This window comes from Colletotrichum godetiae, assembly GCF_030913485.1.
Source record: "Colletotrichum godetiae strain CBS 193.32 chromosome Unknown BDP55scaffold_1, whole genome shotgun sequence".
Lineage (NCBI taxonomy): Eukaryota > Fungi > Ascomycota > Sordariomycetes > Glomerellales > Glomerellaceae > Colletotrichum > Colletotrichum godetiae.
In genome coordinates, this window is record NW_026851249.1 from 1986308 (window position 1) to 2005774 (window position 19467).

The 19467-nt window shown below is 52.6% G+C and overlaps 4 protein-coding genes across 4 annotated transcripts; all 4 read left to right on the forward strand.

Annotated features, from left to right (window-relative positions):
• The first annotated feature begins 102 nt into the window (after positions 1-102).
• BDP55DRAFT_19576 (uncharacterized protein) lies at positions 103-1391 on the forward strand. Its single transcript, XM_060565911.1, has one exon. It carries the CDS (start codon positions 585-587, stop codon positions 1233-1235), a length of 651 nt encoding a protein of 216 aa, XP_060437155.1. The 5' UTR covers positions 103-584; the 3' UTR covers positions 1236-1391.
• Positions 1392-1546: 155 nt separating this feature from the next.
• BDP55DRAFT_736571 (phosphatidylinositol-specific phospholipase C) lies at positions 1547-4082 on the forward strand (the record flags this gene model as incomplete). Its single annotated transcript, XM_060580359.1, has 3 exons — positions 1547-1558; positions 1719-2369; positions 2434-4082. The coding sequence occupies 3 exons, from the start codon at positions 1547-1549 to the stop codon at positions 3949-3951; spliced, it is 2181 nt and encodes a 726-aa protein (XP_060437156.1). The 3' UTR covers positions 3952-4082.
• An 11504-nt stretch (positions 4083-15586) lies between these two features.
• On the forward strand, positions 15587-15842 carry BDP55DRAFT_722617 (uncharacterized protein; the record flags this gene model as incomplete). The annotated part of the gene is made up of 2 exons (XM_060578632.1): positions 15587-15676; positions 15738-15842. 2 exons carry the CDS (start codon positions 15587-15589, stop codon positions 15840-15842), a joined length of 195 nt encoding a protein of 64 aa, XP_060437157.1.
• Positions 15843-18202: 2360 nt separating this feature from the next.
• BDP55DRAFT_641474 (uncharacterized protein) lies at positions 18203-19193 on the forward strand. Its single transcript, XM_060573401.1, has one exon. It carries the CDS (start codon positions 18486-18488, stop codon positions 18717-18719), a length of 234 nt encoding a protein of 77 aa, XP_060437158.1. The 5' UTR covers positions 18203-18485; the 3' UTR covers positions 18720-19193.
• Positions 19194-19467: the final 274 nt, after the last annotated feature.

Below are 19467 nucleotides of genomic sequence, written 5' to 3' on the forward strand. Positions count from 1 at the left end.
TGAGGTTTTCCACCCGCTTTACGGATGCTATGTTTAGCGCATCTCGAACGGGGATCGCGAAACGTCAACATGGAATAATAGGGGCAAGGCTGGCTAGCAGGCGACAACTGTCTCGAAGCATCAGCCGTACTGCCGTTTTGCCGGGCCCTGTGACAACATCAACAATGCTTCGATGTTCTGCGAACAGCACAGCACAGCAAACGACGCATGATGAGTTGTATTGCTAAGGTGCTGCAGTATGCATCTCGTGGCAGGCGAAAATGGCTGAGTACTCACATTTCGTTGCCAAAGGATGTCGGGCATTGAGCCTCTCAGTGTGCCCTACGAAGGCAACACCAGTCTTTCAATGATTAATCGAGGCTCACGTCCAATGGTTCCGAAAGAGGCACCCCGTAAGACAGACAGGGCAGACTGCGATTGGGGGCCAAGACTAGCCCTCTGCGGATGGACTCAGTGTGACGCTCCGCTTCGCGATGCAGGGAGAAGAGGATGGAGAGACAGGCACACCTATGCGCAGACTCCGCCCCTCCAAAAAAACAAGGCATCACTATTCAGTATTCGAGGAAGATTAAGAGTGTGGGTAAATGTGCCCTGGGCGTGGCACTCTCCAGTCTGACTATCATCATGCAAATCCGGTACCCAAGACAGACAATTATGAGAGAAACTATGCGGTACGCGTCACTGTCGCCCAATACCCGGCATTCTTGGGTCAAGGGAGAATGGAAAGAGACGCGAGCTCCGACGTGATCAACAACAAAACGAAACAAGTTGAGATGCAGAGTTCACAGCTCGAGGAACCAAGGACGTGGATCCCGAGGAGGCCGTCCCTCAATGTCTCGATTCTGTGGGAGACACAACAGGCAGTCGAGGTAAGGAACACCACGCTAGAGAGCACCATCGACAGGGCACTGAGGGCAGTCGGGACCACCTCCAGCAGGGATCCAAACCATCGGGGGGCAGTGCTGGCCCCTTCCCATTGGCCACTTGCATCGTTCAGCACACCCATCGGACGAGGCTGTCCCCTCCTCTCCAAGCGGGTGCTCTCCAAGTGCTCCAAGACCCCAAGTGCTAATGCAACGGGAACCCCATCAGGGCCATCACGTTGGATCACAGACTTTCCCTGCCCACCCATGTCCTCAGCTATGCTGACATGCATATCCACGCTTCCCACTCTCGTTGAAATTACCCTTTTGCTGTGGTCTCTCGAATGCCTTCATTCCTCGAATTTCCTCTAATTCTCCAAAGTAATCCTAAACTTTCGTTCAACTACCACCCGTATTCTTACACTTCCGTTTCCTTCGTCTCCTTAACCATTTCTTATCCTGTCCGTCCAATGGACTAATGATCATATCCAATACGCTCTCCGAAGTCGTACCCCTCTGACCCCTAGAACCAGAGTAGGCTTAATTGAGCAAAGAATTACCCCCCTTCCCGCGACAACAATCCGTCAGCCATACGCAGAACCGATTCGGTCAACGCACACACGGATCGGAAAGGAGGCTTCAACCCGGAGGCAGGCTATCAAAGCCGCTGCAGCTCGCCCGCCATGTGTCTCTCTGTACGTCTCTCAACACATCCCGTAGGGGTTGCGCTCAATGCAAGGCTCCAGCATTGGCAACGCCCGCATATGATGCCTTTTCCTACACTTTCCCAAAGCCTTTTGACACTGGCCTTCAGCCTGTGGTCAATTGTCGGACACGGACTAACAAATTTGGCAGTTCTGGCGCCGTAGGACCGCCCCGACCGACGAAAAGACACAGAAGAAGCGAACCCTCACGATGCCGCTATGGTCCTCCTCCAACAAGACCTCCGCCAACACCCTCAAGAAGATGGTTGGCCTCACCACCCTCCTGGCACCTACACGAGACGGCTTCCACTTCCCGCCCGCCTCTCGACCGATGCCCATGATCAACATCACAAACGTCGACGGCGCCACCGACCCTTCATCCTCGTCATCCGCTGACTCGGACCCCAAGGAGGCGGTCGTTTCGCCCAGTCCCGACGAGATCCTGCTCAGCCAGGCCATCCGCGACCGTTTCGAGAAGATATTCAACGACCTACGCTCCCGTCGCTCTTCATTGTCCCGCGAGCCTTTTGTTACCCGCGACCAACTGCTCGTATTCCTCGAGGGTACCCAGGGCGAGACCGATGTCGAGGCTGTACTGCCTGAGGATCAGCAAAGATACAATTATGGCGAATTCCTGGAGCTATGGTGGAGAAATTACGGCTGGGATGCCACTCGGCCAATAAAGGAAGAGGACAAGGACTTGGGCCGGCCCATCACAAACTACTTCATCAGCAGCAGTCACAACACATACCTGGAGGGCAACCAGCTTGCCTCCAGGAGTTCACCTGAGGCTTACAAAACGGTATGTAGCCCTATGCTTGCATCTTCTCGGCAGAGAGAAATAGCTTCTGACACGTGAAACGTAGGTCCTTCGCCGTGGATGTCGTTGTATCGAAATCGATATCTGGAACGGAGACACCCCTATCACGACGCAAGAGGGCAGCCGCTCTCCCAAACCTGACCATTCGAGGAATCTCTCTGGATCCTCTCTTCCCAACGTGGCTGCGAGCGTCAAGGAGACGGTAGAAGATCTCCTAGTCGAACGCAGCACGAACGGCAATGGCCACAACAGAAACACCAGTAGTGCTAGCAAGTCCCTGAATCCTCGCGACAGTGCCACTCTACTGGGACCGAGCGAGTCCACCGAGTCTCTCGGCAAGACTCTACGCCCCTCGTCTCCGACTCCCTCTATGAAGAATCGCCTGCCGTATCCCAAGGATGAACCGATTGTCACGCACGGCTGGACTCTGACAACTCCCTGCGGCTTCAGAGAGGTCTGCAAGGCCGTCCGCGAGTCCGCTTTCGAGACGAATGAGCTACCCCTGATTGTCAGTCTCGAGGTCCATGCCGACAAGGAGCAGCAGGAGGTGATGGTCAGAATCATGAAAGAGGAGTGGGAAGGCATGTTGATCGATAAGTCGTGGGAGGGCATTGATCCCCGTTTCCGCCTCCCCAAGCTCGAGGAGCTGAAGCGCAAGATCCTCGTCAAGGTTAAGAAGGCGCCGAATAAGATTGAGGTGCCTCCCAGCACAACGGCCCTCTCGCAAGTATTTGCCAACGACGAGGACGCCTCAGGGGGTTCCGACGATGAAAAAAACAGGGAGGCACCGAAACAAGAGACGTCGAAACCGCCCTCTACACCTAAATTCGATGCCCCAGCCAAGGTTCATAGTGGAAACGAGCCGCCGAAGAGCACAAAGGTGGCCATTTGCCAGGCACTCAGCAGTCTGGCCATCTACACCCACAGCGAGCACTTCAAGAGCTTTGAGACGCCGGCGGCTAAGAAGCCGAGCCACATCTTTTCGATAAGTGAGAACAGGATCCTGGAGCTGCATACGACCAAGGCCCGCGAGATGTTCACCCACAACAAAAACTTCTTCATGCGGGCGTTCCCCAACGGCTCGCGCGTCGACAGCTCCAACCCGGACCCCAGTCTCTTCTGGCGCAAGGGCGTGCAGATGGTTGCTCTCAACTGGCAATATCTCGACGAAGGAATGATGCTCAACGAGGGCATGTTCGCGGACGAGCTGGGATGGGTCCTCAAACCCATTGGGTACCGGAGCTCTGACAAGGACACGCTGACAGAGGTCGATGCCGCGCCGCAGGGCGATTTGGAGCTCACTGTCACCATCATTGCCGGCCAGCATATCTTTGTCGACGACGATTCTGCCAGCGACAGCAGCCGCGGCAAGCACCTCCGACCATTTGTCAAGTGCGAGCTTCACGTCGAGATTGGGGCGCAGAACGGAAAGGCTGCCGACGAAGACGACTTCAAGCTCAAGACGGGATCGAAAAAGACTGACCACCCCGATTGGGAGAATGGAGCACGACTCAAGTTCCCCAAGATCTCGAGGGTGGTGGAAGAGTTGAGTTTCCTCAGGTAAGAAAGCTCACAGTTTCGTTTCGTGTTTTCTTGCTTTTTTTTTGGTTTTGATTCCGCTTTCCCTCAGGCAGCAGCATGCATGTCTGGGGCTTACGAGCCTCGACGATCTTTCGAAACTATGACTCGAGAAGACGGTGAAAGGATGTACGCGGCTCCGCGCCGGCGTGTCCAACCTGCAAGACTAGAACAGCTTCCGGCGGTGTAACGTTGTCCGAAGTCGTGACGGCTCCCCAACCCCCGGGAATGGCCTGATTCACATTCGGATGCCATGCCGGGACCCGTCGCCTCTCTTCGTCATAGGCACAAGACGGGAACGCTCGTGGAACGAACCAGGGTCGTCGAGCTCCTCCCCCTTCCACGCAGTGCCACCGTCCCCTTCCCGTTCACGAACCGTTGACCCGTACCCGTCAATACTCACCTGCCAGGCGGGCTGCTGCGTTGACAGTCCGGGCCGCCGCACACCGCAATGTTGTTCTTCTTTTCTCCCGCTTCTCTGCATCCTGCGAACAGCCATGACCAAAAACGAAACTTTGATGATTTGTTGCAAGAATGATTTTCACTAACTCGTGTCTCGCCGCGCAGATTCAAGATTGAGGATGACCCACTCCTCGGCGGCGACGAGCTTCTATCATGGGCATGTATCCGCCTCGACCGTCTTCGTCCCGGCTTCCGCTTCATCAGGCTCATGGACACCAAGAACAGACCGATTGAAGGTGGCAAGCTGCTCGTCAAGATCGACAAGGTGGTGCGGTAAAGAACCGATGTCCCGTCCCGTCCGCCCGTCGTATACCGTACGCGGCCTATGGGCAGAAGCGAGAAAGCTGTGACGCGCGCGATGTGGCAGACATACTAGCAAGGGAAAACCTTTTTTCCCTTTTTATTCTTTTTCTTTTTTTCTCGGTTCTGCGGGCTTCCATTGGAGGAGGCTCCGGTATACTTTTTTTTGCATTACACGAATGGTTGTGGCGTTTGACATGGCGTTTAATTCTTCTTCTTCTTTTTTTATTTTCTTTCTCCTTTACTCGAGGCGAGCGATACCTATTTCCCCTACTACAGCCTAGAGTTTCAGGTTTTATTCCCAACAAGCCACATTTTGTTTCCTTTTCTCTAATTTCCTTTTTCGGAGCATACACTATACGCGGCACTTTGGAAGAGGCTCCTGTGTGTCTCGGGGAGTTTTTTATTTTTTATTTTTTCCAAGGCACAAGGCAAAAATTGAGACTTGGAGGGAAAACAATGAGAGACAGGCAGGTCGTTCTCAAGAGTCATAAGAGTCATTTCCTTATTTTCAGGGAGGCAGTGGTGGTTGAGAGAAGGAAAATCTTTCTTTTGATGAGGTCAGAAGACTGTGAGCAGGAGACAGGATTATTATACGTGAGAAAGGATAGCCTTTGAGTAAACCAAGGTCACCGGGATGAGACACGCAGGGAGAGAGAGAGAGACAAGACAGGGCGCAAAAGGACGAACAGCACACATACAAACACACAAACCTGTGGGGCGCCGATCTTGACGCAGAGAAGCGTGAGGCGGGAAGAGAAACCCAAATACCGTACGTAGTGGAGAGAAGTTAAAGAACACCCAAGGGATCTCACCCACACACATCTCGACTTCGATTTTGGGGGCCAGAGACCCAATCCGTGTATGTCGTCGCTTCCGTGTGACCTTCTGTCTCTTCCGTTAACGGCCGACTTCCCACATCTCCCTCCCTAAACGGTCTTATTCTTGTCCAACGTGACCTGATCTGGGAGGAACATGTGCCGGCCACTTTGAGGCTTGACCGCCGCCTCTGGAAAAAGATCCGTCATTTGTGAGTATTGATAAATGACTTGTGAAGATATCCCTTCGTGTGGTACAGGCTTCTCCCTCTGTATTGCTGTGTAGCAGTAGAATACGATAGATTGTCACTGCACGTAAACGCAGAGTCAACGGGAGCGGATACCTGCCAACCTTGCTCGGGACATACAGGACGGACAATGCATCTCGTCAATGACATGTCGGCCGTATCGTCGACCCATACCAACCGCTTTTCCTCCGTGTTATTCTGTATTGTCTCTCTGCAATGGTGATGTCCATCAGGGTAGCTGTCGGTTCCCATCAGCTTGTCGTGGACCATGGATGAGATTCTTCTTCCTACTTCACGTCGCACCTGGGCAGACATGCTTCTTGTTGTACGACGCCGGGAAGGAAGACAATGGACTCGCGGACCAAGGCAATCTCCCCTCAAGGGAGTACGATGTCATTATCGAGACTGTGTGTAACCTGGAAAGAAAGGGTAGATGACGGTGGAGGGTTCCGAGTTGACGGGGCATCGTATCCGACCACCGGTAGACCCATTCCCTGTTGTCGACATCGGATGGAAAAAAGAATACTTTCCTCCTGCCGCTTTTTTGCCGCTTCTTCGACGGGAGTCGGGCTCGTTGAGCTGCCGTGTAACGACTCTGGCTCTGGCTCCACCACCCGTTTCCGTGCCAAGAGGGCTTGACTGCAGCTGGACTTTTGCTCGTAAAGGCAAGGTTCTAGACTGCTTCCGTCCGCCCGTGATGCGTTGGTTGTCTGCGACAAATGAAGGCACTCATGAATCCACCCACAACAATCCCAACCCCAGCCCCGGTATGGGCTCAACAGACGACGCTGCAGCCCTGTCCGGCTCTTGCGGCTTGGCACCGAAAGATGCACGATTGGCAACCCTTCCTGCCTGGATACCTAACCCGGTGGCACCAGTTGTGGGCTGCAGGCTCGGCATAAGGAAGTAAGCTACTGAAAAGACCAGACGAAGCTAAGCGGGAGTGCGTCGATCCCCAGGAAGTCTCAACCCGCTGTGGCGGTCGTGACGCTGTGGCCAAAGGTGAGGTCTCCAGTGTGGCCGTTGGTTGTGAGACAAGTCATAACGTAGAATAAGAAAGACTGTTCCAAAGTTTTCCAATGAAGCCATTTCATCTTGCATGTCTGTAAGACAAGAAGGAATAATCGCCGTCATGTGCAATCATAATGCCGTACTAGATGCTATCTGGCGCGGGCCGACAGCAGACAACTTGTCAGTTATCACCGAAGATAGATTTGCCGGTGCGACTGATCTGACCAGGGGGGATCGTCGTAGAATAAGCAGCCTCGGCTGCAGGTTTAGAGTAGGCATCTCAACACACCATCCTTGGCCGTCAAGATGACGCCAGGGTTAGATTGTTTAACTTGTAGCCATAGGAAGTTGACCGTCTCCCCGTCCGCAACGGGTACAAATGTCGACAAACTAGAGTTGAGAGTACTATGGCACGAGATTTAGACAGGTGATTGGTGGTTACCTGGCGTTGCGGGAACTAGGGCGGTGTAACAAGGCTTTTACCAAGCGCCTAGACCTCAAGCAATACTAGAACTTGGACATGACAAAGATGTCCAAGATACCTAGATATGCAGAGAGCGGGGGTTCAGGAGGTGAGACATGCATTTGTTCTGTAATTTGGGAAAGTCGTTTGGCGGAGGCATCATCGAGATCTCTCTCAATCTAAAAGTACCTTCGGGGATTGAGCCTCTGGATACTGGATAGTGATCAAGATGCAATAACCCGCCATTGTCTCTTGATTTTGTGACTGGCCATGTGGTACACTGGCCGGGTTGCTGCGGGCGGTTCCGACAGTCTGGTCGACTAGCTAGGTATGCCTGTCGTCCATGAACTTGTAACCGAGGTTTTGGTGTTGTCCATGGAGATGGTCAGGAGATTGAGGGAGAGATCGATCGCAGATCCGACGGAGCTTCGAAACGGGGCTGGCTTGAGACTTGGATCCCAGTCTTGCGTCAATCATTACTCCATACTCTCTTGGCGATGCCCATAAAGTGGTGATTACCATGTGTCAGAAACCTCGACTTCAAGACTTGGAGCGGTAAGCCATCAATCAGGCCATGAACGACAATAGCCCAACAAGGAGACGAAACAGCCGTAGTCCCTGTCGAGGATCCTGGCAACTGGCGTTTGGTGTTTTGATGAGACATAAGCCCATCGAAACTGGAGACTGCCAAAACACTACGTCTCTCCGGGTGCTTGCATATATATGCAAGCATCCTCACCGCAAGGGACTCGTCGTTATTGATATGCGGCCGTGGAACACACGAAAGAATTGTGAAAAACCTGTTTGTTCCCGCGCTTGATGCCAGCTCCGAAGCGACAACGGAATGTTTTGACAGGCAATGCTAGTGCAGTCAAGTTTCCCGAATCAAGGGCGGTAGATTGAGCAGCTCAATTGTGTTTGACCTAGACATTCTCGGTCCAGTGCGATTCGCCCCAGACAATCAAGGTCGAAATTCCCGATAGCAGAGCCTCTCGAAATTTCGCAGATTACGGATGCTACATCCTTGCGAGAAGATTGCCGCTCTTTTCCATGGTTTCACCACATTTCGAGCACGACCAGACCGTATGGCTGTCGAATAGCGACAGCGGAGGAGAGGATGTCTTGAATGGGCGAGTAGTGAAGCTTTGCGGCGGGAGATGTAGTCCATGTGACAGGTCATTTTCTTCCGTTCGATTGCAGCCTCAATGAAATTAGCAGCGGAGGCTGGAACAATGCCGGGCATGTGCCGATTTTCGATGAGAGACTGATTGATCGACCGCGCATCTCGTCTACGAGATGACAGGTCACATCGACTCCTTGGTATGCTTGACGTCCACGCAGGAGGTGGGCATTGAAGCACCCAAACAGCCCCCGAATCTGACAATGAATAGCATTACGCACAAAGCTGTCTGCACGAATATGCAGGTCAAATGTTGGAGGTGTTGACTGCCAGATGTAGGCCGCAGGAGGTGTATTGGTACGTTGTTGGTACGTCCGCTAGAGGTAGTGGCCACTGACCAGTTGTTGACACTGGTTGGAGGCTCAGAGCGTGCGTGTTCCGCTAGTGGTGGTCACAAATGACAATAATGGTATTTCGCCGAGCACAATCGACACGTCGATTCGCCTGTTTGGTATTTGAAACCAAGATGTGTGAGACATGAGATTGTCTTATGGTCTTCCTGGGCCGGCGCTAGCTAACATTGTCGGTTCACATTTCGGTGACGATAGAATCGGAATTTCTGAATCCAGACCCTTCGATGATTGTCGGTGAGTCTGCCCGCATGCAATTTGAAGATCGCCTGCCATTGAATCGGTTGGTGTGGATTGGGCCACACCTCGCCTGAGCGGGACAAGCCGCGGCACCATACTCATCGAACGACGACGACCTCGAGCCTATGACAAAACTCGTGCCAAGCACCAAGGTGCTGGTGACATTGCCTCAGACACACGACGGCACGCCTGCGAGAACAGTCGGGACGATGGCCGGAGGCCCGAAAACGTATGATCTCGTGTCTTTCGGCAGGGCTGGTGTTATGGGGTGAGATGCAAAGACGTTGGAAAAGACCACTGCGACGTCACATCGTGACCAAACCTTGGCACATGTGTCAAACCTCGTTGGCGTCTCTTGGACCAAGGGCGGGCTGTGGCACATATGCACCTTTTTGCGGTCTCGTATTGCGGCCTCGTCACGCCGCGGTAACGACATGTAGCGTGTGCGCACCGTAGATCGCGGGATGTGATGGCGGATACGGCTGAACGTCAAAGTCTACGCGGCCGATCACGGTGCGACCACCTCGAACCAGCTTGCTGGGATGAGGCTAGGCTCTTGCCTCTTGCAGTAGTCGGTGAGCTGTGCAACAACAGGCAGCGCCAGGCCGGTATTGTGGTCGACGTTCGAGAGGGTGTGTCAGGATTGTCAACGTTTGGAGGTGTAAGTCCATCCACTGGAGCAGCCGTATCGCGAGCGACGAGCGAGATCCCGCTAGCCTCGAATTGATCTCGTAGTTGACGAGCAGAGATGGCGCAAGATGTTCACATTCCCAACAGACTTCCACCGAGGGGACCCTCGCTTCCGTCGAGCCGAGCTGCTCTTTACCCTTACTCACGATAGTCCACGAGGGGTGGGCACGGTGCGGAAAGCTGTGGAGGACACCGTTGCCCTCCAAGTCCAACGAGGGACTCGAGAGCTCATCGCCATTTTCGATCGATCAGCAGCCGAGTTGTTGCAGAACAGGACGCTAAGGAGTCTTGGTTGAGGAGAAGGGAAAAGAGAAAAGCAATTATGGGCAAGGGAGGTCCATGGTCCGTGGAGCAGGGACTAACAAAAGAAAGCGGACGAGTGCGTCGAGTGGAGACATTTGAGTGGGTTTCGAACCAAACGCGAACCTTGGGCCCCCAGGGAAAAGAAAGAATGGAACGGATTATTCCATCAGAAAAAAAAGAGACAGAAAAGTAAATGTGACTTGTGGGAGAAGAGAGCAAAGCGTTGCGGCGGCCGGGTGTTTGCAGCAGAACGTTGCGAAAAACTCGGAGGAGGGTGGGCTACATAGCACACACTTCCAAGGTCATACGTATTCAGGTTGGAAGAAATGAAGGGATAGTAAGGTAAGGGAGTGGAAAGAAACCAAACGAAATAAGAAGCTTTGGTATCGTTGAATGGCAAGAAATGATGCAGGGGAAATGGGGGACCGATGTTTGCTGGAAGTCTCATTCTCCTGCCATGGTTGGATCCATTGCGGTTTGGGGAGAGCTCTGTTTCCTCACGCAATCAGGGAAAGGAGCAGGAGGGGGGGCAGGGAGCGCAAGGTAAAGAAAAGAAGCAGCACCTGACGCAAGGAACCACATTCCACGCTTGGAAATCTCGGTAAAACTGAAGAAGCCCTCGATGTCGATACTCCGTAGTCGACCCCGGATCGTGGTTTACATTCTTGGAAGTTGGAACATGAAGGTACGTATGTACACCCATATCCGCACACGCTTTCCCTTGGACCTTTGCAAGATACTTGACGGAAGCGACGTGGGGAGCAGGAGCTCTGTTGTAACTCTTGAGAAGACGCATGCCGTATTTCCTTCTTTCATAATGTAAAGATATGCGTCCATCGAGGTTGCCAGATGTACATGCAAGAGAATCACTCGGCATATCTGTACGTCTTCCTTTTTTTGCTCCCAAGCGGATGAAGCGCAGAGAAGAAAACCCCTCTCCTGTAATTCTTTGGAGATTTGACGCGGGGGTCCCTAAGGTTCTTTCATCGCTTCTCCCTTTTACGCTTGCTACACACGTGTTGACCCCGCTTGAGTGCATTCTGGGCAGGGCTGGGCAGGAACTGGGGGGAGGGGGCTTCAACGACGACGTTCCTAGTTTCATTCTCATATCAGAGAGGAGCTGAGCTGAGCCAGAGAGCTGCCGCGCATCGGAGCTTCAGCCCTGACGCCTAGCAGCTGGGCCTCGGCGCTTTTAGACGACGGTCCAGATTTCACCATGTGACGGGAATGAATGATGATCAACCAAATTAGAAAAAGCTAGACAGGGCTGGGAAATTCGAACCTGGGGGTGGGTATGGGGATGAGCTGGGCTGAGAGTCTAAGGTCACAGGCATGGTGAGATAGGGTCGAGGTTCGAGATTCAGCTCGAATCAAGGACTATCCCCAAAAAAGAACACGGGAACTCAAAAACTAAAAGTGGCAGGCAGCTATTAGTCAGGAAGCGAGTTGCGCAAGAGTGACGGAGTTGGGAGGGTAGGCAAAAGGAAGGCCATTGATCAAACCGATACATTGTCGAAGTGTGAAGGAAAAAAGGTGGGTATCAGATCTGGTATCATCTTAGCCCTGGGATCTAGGGAAGCAGGGGCGATGGCTTCCGCCTCCTCCACCACCACCACCACCACCACGATCACTTGTTCCTTACCAGACAGTGACCACTAGGAGTGTGGACTGTGTGGTGAGGTCGCACAACCATGGAACCTCTACATCGACAACCGCAGCGGTTGCAAGATTCATCAGGCATGCAGCCTGGGTCAAACAGAAGAAGATCCCGGCATGTGTGTGTATGTGTACGTGTGTGTGCGTGTCAGTTGAACCAGAGCCTATGTGATTGGGGAGAACAAAGTGCGATATGTGAGGAGATGTTGGAGATGTTGAGCGAGATCCATGGATGCAGCAAAAGGTGACATGATGGTGGTGGTGGTGGTAGTGGTGGTGTGTATGGCTTGCAACTCCCTTTGCGTGTGTGTGTGCTCGCACGCTCAAGCCTATGGGCAAGCCACCAATCGGGCAGCCGCCGGACACAATCACGGTCAAGGTGACGGGGGCTTCACCAGCCGCGATAACCCCCCTCCCCTCCCACCCCGGGACGAACCAATAGGGTCATCCGAACAAGACAGGACCAGGGTCGTTGTCACTCGTTCATTGCTTTGCTGCTATCCCAAACTCTCTCTCTCTCTCTGTCTCTACGGAGTATCCGTACCTTACTCTTGTCTGGGTATCTTTTTTTATTCTGCGACATGCTATCCATACACTACTAAACACTTTTGTTTTTACGACTGCTCACAAACTCCCCATCCCAGGAATCGAAATATCCCGGCTTGCAGAAAAGGAACGTATTCGAACTTTGTTGGGACTTGGAAAGCAACAACCCTCTTTCGTTTTGCAACCCCCCTTCCCCCTTCGTCCTGACTCCTCCGACGAGAGATGAACGAAAGGATCAGTCATCACACTCGTCACCTTTTTTTATTTTTTATTTTTTATTTTTTATTTTTTATAGCTGGCAAACAGAGTTTGTGATAATACGGTCCAGCTTTCTTCCTGGGATGAGATCACCTCGTACCCATCAAAAGGAGTCATTTGCAACAAGTCAGACTGTCAGTGCTCTCTCTACGGGTAGCCATACAAACCCTTCCCCGGCAAGCATCTTCCCTCGTTGGACGTTTGACACTACCTACGGCTTCGACCTTTCGCCTTACAGGCTTCCCACTCACACACACACACGCACGCACGCAACACACAAACAAACCATACACAACCTAACGCACAGAAGCTATATGTCGTCTCTTATTGGATCTCCATTACCTTATTCATCTCGACGCAGTAGTTCGCACCCGCTAAAAACAGGAACTAGGTTGGGACTTATTACGTGCATCCCATCAGATTGTATCGCAACAACGTGCAATCCAGAGATTCTCCAAACTTTATTGTGCCTCTGGTGGTAACCTGCATTGCTACTGCAACACTTTTGCTCTTTGCTCTTGTTGCAGGATTACGAGGCCCTCCTTTGATAGCGCCGTAGATAAATCCAGCCCCAAGTCCGTTCCCTTTTCCCCCTCTCGCTCTAGTAACCTAGTCCCCGTTGGGGGGGCGTTTACCAAAGCAAACGGCGCACGCGATACTAAAGGTATTTGCGATGGGATCTACCTATGGAGTACCAGTAGCACCAATTCCACGACGCCTTTTCTTTTCCGCCCCTCCCCCTCCTCCTCCCTTACCTGAACTTGCCATGTTTCTCTACACAAGGTAAGTAAGAAAGAAAAAAAAAAAGGTCAAATTTCAAATATTGTCCGAGCTACACCCTTAGTACCAAACCAAAGCAAAGTCGCGTTCTCGCTTTCGTTGGTTGTTTCGTCATACCCCCATCGCGAGTGTGGAGTTCCAGAACCGATCTCCCCTCTAAACCACCCAAAAAAGGAAGCACTAGGGAAGAAGAAGAACCATGGTAAGAGAGTATCTTTAGAGAAGGAGGGGAGGGGGCCCAGAGAGCCGTTTGAGCCTCCACGTCGGCTCTGGAAGGGGGTGGGTTGGCGACAATTCTGCAGGGTTTTCCCGTTGGCCACGGATACTTGCAGTTCAAAGTAAAGGAATCCACGGGGAGGGTCTACTCCCATGGAATAACATGGGTCATTGTATGAAGTGTATACGGTTACACTATTACAGAGTTTCCCAAAAATCTTTCTTTCTCCGCTCATACGTGCGTTACTGGGAGAGAGAGAGAGAGAGAGCGAAAGAAAAGATATGGGGAGGGGAGGGGCCCATGACCAGGGGTGGTCTCTTTCATGAAAGATACCTTACCTTGCGCTTCACTGCCTACACTAAGACCTTGCCAGGTGCCTACATAATCGACTCCTCTCTTTCTTCGCTGCAACTTTGGCTGCAAAGTCACAGCCAGAGAAGGAATTCCCCGGCGCGGAATCCCGGGGCAGATCGAACAGAACTCTGGAACATCCACTCATCTGGGTTATTCTTCTGCTCGCTCCCTGCTCGAATACCCCTGCCTGCACTAGCCTCGCGATCGACTGCCCGCCAGGGGCCAATGAGCAACCCCGGGAGGCATGGGGGGAATTGGGATTAGGATTGGGGAGGAGAGGGTGGGAGCATCCGGATTTACAAGGTTTTGAGAGAGAAAGCCCTGGGAGGTGTGTGTGTGTGTGGTATCCGTAGAAAAGAATGAGCAGTTGGCATCATAGCGCTCTGCCTCACCTTTCTTTCCATTACTTCCCATGTTGTGAGTGCCCTGGTAAGGTATCTAATTCCAACAAGGAGGATCCGGGAGTTAAGAAAAAACGAAGAAGTAACATGGTAGAACAAAACAAAACAAATATTCAGCCAACCTCTTTTTTACCTCCGTCCGTCCGTTCCCTTACACCACCCGGAGGAGCCGCCGCCAGCCGCGAGTTGCAACGTGCCTCAGCAAGCCCGAGCCGTGTCCCCCGTTTGGAGACTCGGAAGGGCATAGCTTTCATGGTTTTCATGCTTGAGCTGGTTCGGCTCTGTCTTGTCTTACCACGAGTCCACGACCCGACCAAGGGAAAATGAAAATGAGAGTAAAAGAATGGCTTTTTGGTTTTCCGTAGAGCAAAGTACCATCTCGCACACAAACTCCCGATCCCCCCTTCTCTTTTCCTTAACCCCCCCCCCCCCCCCCCCCAAAGATCTACCTAGTCCTGCCAAGCCAAGGAAACATACATACAGACAGGCAGGCAGACAGACAGACAGCCCAAAGAAAAGGAAACAGAGACACCCGGATGCATGTACACGCAACTATGCTCACACACTACACATACACACACCAAGCACACACACACACATACAAACGAGTACCTACCTTACGGTCGTTCCCGATGAACAATTCTTCAGCCATCACCATGGGGCCTGGTCCACCCCACCTTGTCCCCTCGAACAGAGTGATCCAAGGATCCATCCACATCCCCCATCGAATTCAAATCCTTGCCCATGCCTATCCTGGCAACCTGGTTCGCGCCACCGTCGTTCATCGCTGAACTGCCACTGATACGCCTCCGGGTCTCTGCTAGTCCCGCACCAGAATGTGATATGTGCCATCTGCACTGTACCGGTCTACCGGCCTGTTTGGTTTCTTTTGCTGCTTGCTACTTTCTGCTGGCGGCCTTCCGCCGGTTGCTCGCCGATTTGATTATTATCAGATGGCACTGCCATATTTTCTTCTTGCACTAGTAACCAGAACAGGGACTTGGAACACCCGCTCCCGCCTTGAGCAAGTCTCCCTCGATGTGCCTACCTGGTCCTTGCCCATCTCGACGGCCCAGCTAGCGAGTGCTTTGTCCTTGTCGTGCGATTTCAAAGGAATCTGCCAAACTATAAGTATCGACGGTTGCCGCCTTGAGTTCTCTCGCCTTGTCCAGATCGCCATCATCGGACATTTTACAGGTCAAAGGACATCAGCTTGACGCCACACCAACTTCAAACATCGACTTCGAGTGCCTGCCTGCCAGCCAACCCCCACCACACCTTTTCGATTCCAGATCCTACGAACCACACAACAACCAACCAAGTTCGCCATCACATCTCGCCAACATGGTCTGCTCAAACCACTGCCAGGTCGACAAGACCGCTTTCCGAAACCAGCAGAAGCCATCGTCGTCCACCAAGAGCGGCTCGAAACAGGTGAGTGTGCATGGCTGCACCCCACGTCCACACAGGGCCCGAATTAACTCTCTTTTCTCAGCACCTTCTCCCAGGCATTCGCTGCCCTACGTGCCATGCCTCAGGTAAAGAGGTGTGGGTACTACCCGGAAAAGAGTGCGGCTACTGCGGCACCCCCTGCGGCTAAGACAGCTCATGTGAGTTCTCCAACTTCTTCCCGCGTCATTGCAACATGTGGCGGTGAGGCTAACTCTTGTACAGCACTGAATCCCCCGATCAAGAGTCATAAAGCTGGGACTGCGATGCGATATTGGGAACCACCGAAACAATTACGATACCCCGGGACAACGGCGAATGGCGACACACAAGGGCTATAGATTGAGGGGTTGTGTGTGAGGAGCGAGAATGAGATGACCAAAGGGGGTTGTGCTTGTTCGATTACGAGGAATTCTTTTCATCCTTTTTTTTCGTCATTTTCTGGGTTTATTGGAGGGAATGGAAAAAGGGGCAGATCAAAATCGATGAGTGGGCCAATCTGGGTACTGGCCCTGTAATGTTAACGAGCCATGTCTGTCCGATTTTCAGATCGGAATGTACAGTTGGAGGGGTAGAATGGGCGGGAGATGGATGAACAGAGGGGTAAGAACAACATGGGCAAACCAACTGGCGCTTGGGCTTCGGGCTTGGAGGGGGAGTTTGGAAATGTAATGGTAGCCGCTTTCGGCCTACATGCTTCAATCAGACACCATACATGTTCTTTGTTCGTTTCCGCAACTCGTTTGAACCTTGCCTGTTTCGAATCGGAATCGATGTAAGAGGAGGTATGGATATGGCGACGGGACTCGAGTGGTGTGTACCTTGGTACAGGTTCCACACTCGATCTCGGAACTAAGAACGGAGTATTAGATACAGACCGGCGACACCTGTATGGACTGGAGCGCATCGCATGGCCCCGATCGCGACAGAGTGCCGGACGGGACGCGGGAGGTGGCTTGCTCGGAGATAACACCGGGAGTATGGTATTGGCTGCTGCTGAGCCCGTTTTTGCGACGAATGGGCACAGCAATGCCTGTCGCTGCATGGGGGAAAACCGATCCCCTGAGGTGTGTATCGGTCAAGATCGAGGTGGTATCGCAGTTGGAAAGGGGAAAGAGACGATGAGTCGAAAAGCAAAGAGGTACTTTGGCACTGGATATCCAGTGCGGATTAAGGTAGCAGTCTCTCTGAACAGAGTATCGCGTTGGATCAAAACCTGGCAGGTGAGGGCGATTCTAATGACCATATTCAGCATAAGGTTGCGAGCTGCATCTCGTGCAGGCCTTTGAATGATGACAAGTCGTTTATGGGTTGCGGCGCGGGTCCTCATAGCTGTGTCTGTAGCTGCGGACCGACGGGCTACAACGGGGATGGGAGGTCGGCGTGGAGGACGGAAACAGCGGTGATGCATGGCGGACCTCGGCGTTGCGTGGGTTCAGGTGGTTATGTTGCGATCAGGTCCCCTATCAGCCCAATCGGTCCCGATCCCACGGTTCCACTGACACACACAGCTGTAAGGTAGCTTGGAATTGCAAGCCGGGTCAGACTTGTTACACCAAACGGCGTGCAGGACGCACGAGTGGACGTCCTGCAAGACTCGACAGGGAGTTCAGAGGCCTGTCAAAAAGCAGGCCGGCATCCAGGAAGGCGCATTCCAGCTGAGATCCAGGTCCATGTCCCTAGCTTCGTAGCGTCCCAGCAAGTCTTGCTCTCAGGAATGACTGTGGGCGAGATGGCAAGTGTGTGGGTTGCCGGGTCTCTGACGGATCGTGACGGAGCCCTAAAAAGCCGCCTTGCGGGAGATGCCAGTACCTGGGTTGGCAAGGGAAAGATGAGGATTGTATGGGCGGTCATGTCTCGCATCGTAAGACATACAAAACCGTCATATGTGACGGCACGGGTAGTCCTGGCCTAGATGCCATGGACTTGTTGCGCGGTGAGGACTCCCACCAGGTTGGATAGCGCCAGGCTGTGCGGAGAATGGAGATCGAATCGGTTTACTGAATCGCAGCGATGAGTAGAGTAAGGTATTGATTGGGTGCATCATATGACGAGGCAGGGTATGTCTGCAAGCGCTGGTGATTTGTTCAGGGGTCGGCAAGCTGAGATGGACGAGGAAGAGGAGGAAAAGAAGGGTAGCTACTACACCGGTGTGAAGAGACGATGCTTGGCAATGTTCACCGTTAGTTTCGGAGGGGGGGGACGTCTGGCTTCAGCACTGTGAAGTTGCGAAGAGGATGAAGGAGTGGAAAAGTGACAGAAGCAATGGCGGCCAAAAGTGGTGGAAGAAAGGGAAGAAAAAGCAAGGTTTGACTGAGGCTGCCTTGGGTTGAGAAGTTGAGAATTGACAACTTCTTTCCACGGCACCTCTGGGAAACTTGGGAAGGGGCGCAGGTGTTCCCGAGAGGCAGTTGCTGTCTGGTGTATCAACTGCCTGATTGGCCCGCGTCTTGAATGTGCTCCTCCCTCACTTTCCGATCTGAAGCACCGGTCTCCACCTGCCTGCCTCACTCTCAATCGCAACTTCTTCATTCATTCTTCAAGTGAATTATGAAATGTGAGCAAGATTCACGCGAGTTGTCAACCCCCGAGTGGATACGCCAATTCGCTGCTTCCAAGATTGCCAGACGTCGGGCCATGGGGAAATCACGCACGATAGAAAGGCCGAGCATTACTTGAAGTTAAAACACCTCGAGGAAGTCAGGAACGACAACAACATCAAATTACACTCAGATAAGAATGGGACCCAGGACCCTGACAAATATCTCATTTGTTTTCCCCGTCACCTTTATTTATGGCAACGGAGCCCATCTCCGCCAGGGTCCTCCTACTGTACCTACCTACCTTGAGCAGATGCGCAAACCTTATCATTGCGGTCCGCAACCACTCTGGACGGAACGGGAGTGGACCCATGGGCTCTCTCTGGGATAATCTCAGCACTCACTGTCAAACAAGAGATTTCGAAGCTCAAGGTGGTTTTCAGTCAAGGGAAGTTGTTGACCTGAGAAAAGCAAAAGAAGATAGATGACTAGCAGAAACAAGTCATAAATCTGGGTCACCCATCTCGCATAGATGTCATCATCACTCCAGTCCTGCCCGTAGGGAAGTGTGGAAGTCACCAATAGCCCGTTTCGGAGCTAGTACTTGACCTATCCTAGTGCTCCAGGATGTCGTTGCTCTTTAAAGGTTGTCACTGCGGCTCAGTTTTAGCAAGACCTGTCCCCATCAAATGGAGTCGTTTCTTCTTGAACTTGGCCCATCATGACTCTTGGTCTTCGATGCCCAGTAATGCATCAGATATGTCAATCGCAGGGCTGTCTATCCGTATTCCAATATCCTCAGCGTGTCCCAGGTATTTGTTCTCGAATTGTTCCTTATTCCTGTCTCAACCGCCTCGTATTCATGAACTAGGCTTGTCGACCCCACAAGGAGGAAACAGCCATGGGCCGACTCGACACGGAGTGGTGTGTGAGGCCCACGGATGCAACGAGTTGCAACGAACCGTCAGTCAGATTTAGACTCTTGACGACGTGCGAGCGCATCGAGCATCAACCTCACACTCCCGTCCCGTCCTTCAGCCTGGCCATCTGTTCCGGTTCCGCAGCCAACCACGGCGAGGCAAAATCCAACGGCTCTGGTCCCCATTGGCGTAAGGTATTTATTTACCACCCTTCCAGGTTGTCTTAGGTTTGGGCCTAAAACCCCGCAAAAAGGTACAGATGAGCGTCGAGGTCGGGCAAAGTACCCTCCCATACCAATATGTGCGGAGAGCTACC